At 61.3% G+C, this 6,188-nt stretch overlaps 1 protein-coding gene across 1 annotated transcript; it reads right to left on the reverse strand.

The window, feature by feature from the left end:
• Positions 1-1,815: 1,815 nt before the first annotated feature.
• Positions 1,816-5,035, reverse strand: LOC103567859 (cationic amino acid transporter 4-like). The gene is made up of 4 exons (XM_070626987.1): positions 3,907-5,035; positions 2,845-3,437; positions 2,479-2,587; positions 1,816-2,377 (listed from the first exon to the last, which is right to left on the reverse strand). The coding sequence occupies exons 1-4, from the start codon at positions 4,886-4,888 to the stop codon at positions 2,205-2,207; spliced, it is 1,857 nt and encodes a 618-aa protein (XP_070483088.1). The 5' UTR covers positions 4,889-5,035; the 3' UTR covers positions 1,816-2,204.
• Between the last annotated feature and the right edge of the window lie 1,153 nt (positions 5,036-6,188).

Below are 6,188 nucleotides of genomic sequence, written 5' to 3' on the forward strand. Positions count from 1 at the left end.
TCCCCTTCGACATCCTGGTCACTGAGCAGGTAGGGGCCAGGCCAGGGTGCGTGGAGGCAGGCAAGGGTGAGGGGTGGGAGAGGCCGACAGCCACAGCCAGAGAGGCTCAGCCCAGGTCTGTCTCAGGCAGGGAAGTTCGGGTCCCCACAACCATCACTCTGGGCCCTGGAGCGGCTTGGCTGGGTGTGGTGAGTCAGCCAACGTGGCTCCCTCTGGCTGCCAGGGAGCATGTGCCCCACTGAGTGCAGACCCATGTTCCCTTTCTGACATTGAGTCTTGGGGTGGGGGCTGGGGAGGCGGCAGGATGCCAGATTGGGGACCAGGACATGGGGCTGCCCTGCCTCTCACACATCACTTTCTTCTGTGACCTGCTGCTGTTGTATGTGGGTAGAAAAGCCAATTTCTACTGGATATCTGGACACATATGTCACTGCTACCCAAGGGCACACCTTGAGAACGTGTCTGGCCAGCTGCCCACCCCAGCCTGAGGCAACTGCACGAGGACCATGCTCTGACCAAGACCCCAGGTGCAGCCCAGGGGCTGCAGAGAATGTCCTTAACAGAGCACATGGAAGCCCCAGCAGGCTGGCCTGGTTCTGGCTCTGGCATCCTCCCGGGGTCCTGAGTCCGGCATGCTGGAGAATTTCCCCATGTCCCCGGGCCCGTAGTCAGGAGGGGAGGGACGGGGGCTGCAGGAGTCCAGCCCTCTCTTGGTCCCAGAGAGGGGCAGAGATTTGGGAGTGCCCACCCCAGGGAGACAAGGGGCTGCCTTCTCAGGGGTCCCTGGTGACCAGGTCATGCTGGCAGCTTGCTGGTGGAGTGACATGGGCCAGGTTGGGGAGGCCCAGGGCTGGGGCTCAGGCTGGGGAGCATCTGGAATCATCTGGAACCTGGAACCCCAGCCAAGCCTTGGGGTCCCTGCTGCCTCTCAATCCCCAGAGCAGTGTCCATGGGAGGCAGGGTCAGATAGGCTGGGGTGAGAGTTCATGGCTCTGAGGCCTGGTTATTGGAGCGGGGTCACATGTACCTGGCTGTCCTTGGGGCCCAGAGAAGGCTGATGTCAAGGCCGCAGAGAGTCAAGGAGTAAAGCTGCCAGAGCCAGCAGCTTCCTGTGTGGTCCTCATAGGCGGGAACTGGGAGTCGGAGGTGTCTATGGTAGATGTAACATGGCCTTCAAGAGCCCAGTGGGGGTGCAGGCTTGGCCTGGGGACCCCAAGGACAAGGTCCCACAGCCATGAGGTGGGGCCAAGGCACTCGTGCACCACCTGCACAGGTGTGTCCCATCCTGTGCCTTCATCCCAAAGCCCTGATGGGGTGGCAGGGAGAGAGGCAGCTGGAGCTGTGGGCCCTGAGCTTATAAACAGCTGTTGCCTCAGTCTGCACGTGGCTGTGCGCCCTGAGGGAGTCGTGTGGGCCTGTGCCTGAGAGATGCGTGATGCATGTACCTGTGGGCCTCTACATCCCGGGGCCTCAGGCACATGCCCTGCTGTCTAGGAGCCCTGAGAAACTCAGGGACCCCAGGAACTCCACTCCCCTTTTTAGGCGGCCTTCTTGGGGTCTGGGTTCTGCTCTCTGGATCCGACCCCGAGGGGACATGTTGGACGCCTGGGAGGGAGCTTGGGCCCACCCTGTCAGGGACCCCTCTGTGCCTGGTATGTGTAGGAGTGTGTGCAGGTCCCCTCTGAGCTGGCCAGAGGGCACTGGCTTGAGGGGAGGACCCCGGGACCCAGGCCAGGCCATTTCCCTGACTCAGGGCTGTCTCAGGGCTGGTGCCTCCCCATTATAGAACCTCAGCATCTTTGCTGTGGATTAGGGACAATCGTCTGGTTCCTGGGGGCAGGTGAGGACTCAGTGCCACAAAGAACACCACAGTGGACATGATGGCAGGCCACGGAGGTGACTGAGCAGTTATTATTGTGGATCCCTGGGGCTGCGGGCCTCTTCCCTGCCTGCCTTGCTCACCTGCCGAGGTAGCTGGAGTTGGTCATAAACTGGAAGGTGCTGGGCAGAGTCCACCACACCAGCTCTGGCCACGACCCACTCATAAGGACTCAAAGCTACGCACCTGTGCTAAGGTCCTAAGGTCCTGAGGACTCCTTGGCATAGACAGGCCTACAAACCCAAGCTGTCCTGGATAAAAGGAGCTGCCAGCCTCTCTGTCCCCATGAGGAGTTGCAGGAGGGCAGGCAGGCCCCCAGCGGTCCTCATGAACTGGTGGGCTGCTCCGTGCGACCGGGCTCCTGGGCCAGTGCCTGGCTGGGGCGCTGCAGGGCCTGTGCCGTCTTTTCCAGGCTGCCACATGTGGCAGTCAACCCCGGCAGCTCCCGCTGGTTCTCCTTGCTGTGCCAGATGCCATAGCCAAAATACACCACGAGTCCTGTAAGGATGGCAAAAGCCTGAGGGGCAGGTCCCAGCCCAGCTTCCCTGCTTTCCTTCCTCCTGCCACTCACCCAGGGTCCCAGCCTGGCGCCTACTCACCGATCAGCAGACAGATGGACAAGCGCAGCCAGGTCAGGGAGCTCAGCTGCAGCATGAGGAAGACGTTGAGGAGGATGCTCAGGGCTGGAGTCAGGGGCACCATGGGAACCTGAGGGGCAAGGGCAGGGCTGCTGGGCTGCAGGGAAAGGCTGCTGGCCTGGGGCCTGATTTCTCGGGAGTCCACGGAGCCTTTCTCTGTCTCTGGGGATTCTGGAATCAAGGGCCCACTTGCCGTGCAGAAAGACGGGGATGGGGTACTGGCCTCCCCTGCCCCATGAGCCCTGGTGCATCCTGCCACGGCAGAGGAGGAAGGGGCGAAGGGAGCTGGCTGGGCTGAGAGTGAGGGGTGCTGGCTGGAGGAAGTACCTGAAAGGTGTCCTGCCGGCGCTGTTGCTGGTGGGCCCCCAGGACAAGGAGACTGAGCAGAAACATGATGGAGCTGAGCAGGAGTGTCAGGGTGTAGCCCCAGGGCGGGAGGTGCAGGGCCGAGCCCCCAAAGACCAACACGCAGTCCAGAGTGATGGCCGAGGACACCAGGACACCAAGTGCCCAAGCCACAGCAGCTCCAGGTCTGCACCCACCCAGGAAGCCAAGGTATGGCCTCAGGGCTGGTCGCAGCTGCCCAGGCTCAGCAGCTGAGGCCTGCTCTGTGCCCACAGGGCTGGCTGGGTCCAGGGAACTGGCTGGAGGGGACTTGTGGAAGCGTAGCACGATAATGCTGGTGGCCACGAAAGTAAAGGTCAGTAGTATGCTGATGGACCGGAACTGAACCAGTGTCTGGAGGTCCAGCAGCAGCGCCAGGAAAGCCATGAGGACCCCAAATACCAGGATGCCCACTACGGGGACCTGTGTCCGGGGGTGCACGTGGGCAAACACCTGGAAGAAGAGCCCGTCGGTGGCCATGGCGTATACGATGCGTGGCAGGGTAAAGATGTCACTGAGCAGGACGGTGTTCATGGCTGTGGCAGAGGGTGAGAGACTGGTTGGCACAGTGAACAATCCCACCAGGGGCCTCTGCTGGGATTCAGGGCATGGGTGGCCCCTTGGGAATATGGACATGAGTCTACCTGGGCTCTCAGAGTGAGCCTGAGTGTATGTGGGGTGCTGAACTGCTCCCCCTCACCACCCAGGAATGGGACAGCCCAGTTTAGGTGACAAACCCACTGGAGACTCTGATGTGGGCTGAGTCCCTCCACCAGGAAAGGACCTGGCAGCACATGCCCAGAACTGACATTTTGTGTACGATTGGCAGGGGCAGTGAGTAGGTCCCTCCCAACGAGCCTGGGTGGAGAGTCTAATCATTAGCACCGTCCTGGGCCCAGGATGCAACTGGGAACACAGGCCCAGATAGAGCTGTGTTCCCTGGGTGGCATAGGGCAGGGACCCACCACCCTGTCCCCTCCCTCCTTGCCCAGAAAGGCCCCTTACCAGAGATAGCGCCAGCTGTCACAATGAAGCCCGCCCAGCTGTAGCCCCGCTGGTAGAAGGCATCAGCGGGTGCCGAGTCAGGGTCCAGGCTGTGCCAGGGCACAATGAGGGTGAGCACAGTGGAGACGAGGATGTAGGCAACAGCCACCAGGCTGAGCGTGATGATGATGGCCATAGGCACAGCCCGCTTCGGGTTCTGGGCCTCTTCGCTGGAGGCAGCAATGACACCAAAGCCCAGGAAGGCAAAGAAGCAGGTGGCGGCACCGGCCATGATGCCGGAGAAGCCGAAGGGCGCAAAGCCACCCTCGTCAGCACTCCAGTTGTACGGGCGGGCCAGGACAAACCCCAGGATGATGATGAAGAGGATGACGAGCATATTGATAGCAAGCAGCACATGGTTGAGCCAGGAAGAGACACGGGCTCCACAGGAGACAAATGTGGAGGCCAAAAGTGCGATACCAGCAGCCAAGACATCAGGGAACTGGGCCAGGAAAGGCACCTGCCAGATGCCCACGTGGGCCATGGTGAAGTTACGGATGCGGTGGCTGAAGATGGCGTCCAGGTAGCTGCTTGAGGCACGGGCCACAGAGGCACCACCAAGGAGGTACTCGAGGAGCACGTTCCAGCCAATGAGGAAGGCCCACAGCTCGCCCATGGACACGTAGGTGAACACGTAGGCAGAGCCTGTGCGGGGCACACGGGCCCCGAACTCCACGTAGCATAGGGCTGCCAGCAGGGAGGCCACAGCAGCCATGCTGAAGGACACGAGCACCGCAGGGCCGGCCATCTCCTTGGCCACGGTGCCCGTGAGCACGTAGAGGCCCGAGCCCACTGTAGCACCGACACCCAGCAGGGTCAGGTCCAGCGTGCTCAGGCAGCGCTGAAGTGACGTCTCCATGGTTGACTTCTCCAGTGGCTTCAGCCGGTTCAGCTTCTGGCAGAAGCGCGCCAGGCTGGCAGTGCTGGGCAGTCCCCAGGCCATGGTAAGCGCCTGAGAAGAGCAACAAGCCGGCTGCCGGCACCTACGAGGACGAGAGAGGAATGACAGGCTGCCCCGATAGGTCCTGACCAGCCTTCAGTCCTTGCTCTGACACTGCCCTGGGAACCGAAGCCTCGAACCACTGGCTGCCTGGAGGGACGGATGAAGCAGGGTCAGGGTCACGGGGAGGCATGGAGATTGCTTTGGCCTGCCTCTGGGGCAAGGGAGGGAGCCTGGTGGAGAGGGACCTGGGCATGTTTGGGAGGGGCCCTGAGGGTGGGGAGGAGACCGCCCCAGGGAGCCTGGCTGGGAACCGCTCTAGTGGTCTGGGATCCCAGGGCAGGGTGGAAACCCGAGGCTTCCAGGGAGCTGGGCCAGGGCTCCAGGACCCAGAACACAAGCGACTCTGTGGCCCTGGGTGTCGCCCAGGCAGCCACATGGCCTCAGACAGCTGCTTTCATCCCCTCATCCCCTGCCCCACCAGGCTTGTGTATCAGCTGAGACAAGAACCAGCCCAAGGAAACAGGGCCATCTGCAAGGTCCCTGGCATAACAAGATAGGGCCCCTAACCAATCGGCAAGCCAGGGGAATCAGAGAGAGCACACAAAGATCCACATTCCACAGCCTCTGGACGTTCCTGGGTTCACACACGCGCCCTAGCACCCAGGAGTTGCCTGAGGGTGACCCTAGCCGCATTAGCACGGTAAACATCACACCCAGGGGTGGAGAGCTAGCATGCTAATGATACGTGCATCGCATGTGGTGGCATGCTGAACAACAGCACAGGTGCAAGCACAGCCCCGCCTCTCCATGCCATGACAAGGCCATCCTCCCAGGCTTGCCTAATAAAGCCCCACAGTCACGCTCCCTACCGACTGGGTCACCTGCCCCTTTTCTTTCTGCGCCAGCCCCCTTGTGCCTCTCCTGTGCCCAGGCTGATAAACTTTTACTTTTCTACTCCCGTTTGTTGCCTCTCTTGATTTCTATTCTGGGAGATAATAAGAACCCAATGTGCCGGTAACAAGCCCCCACTGCCTGGAGCAGGGGGCGTCCTGAGCCATGGAGCCAAGACCAAGACCCTGCACTCTGCGTTCTCACCCTGACATACCACCGCCACACTGCTGTGGGAGCCACTTTCAATGAGTCCCTGTCCCCTCAATCTAGAGCCTTCATCTCCTCTCAGACTGAGTGCCACCACACAGAACTTGCTGTGACTCACCTGCTGTCACTGCCTCTGCTGCTCTGTGTGCAGGGCTGGCCCCCACTCCTGGGCGTAAGATCCAGCACTGGGCCCTACCTCACG

The sequence above is a fragment of the Equus przewalskii genome, chromosome 7 (assembly GCF_037783145.1).
Source record: "Equus przewalskii isolate Varuska chromosome 7, EquPr2, whole genome shotgun sequence".
Classification (NCBI taxonomy): Eukaryota; Metazoa; Chordata; class Mammalia; order Perissodactyla; family Equidae; genus Equus; species Equus przewalskii.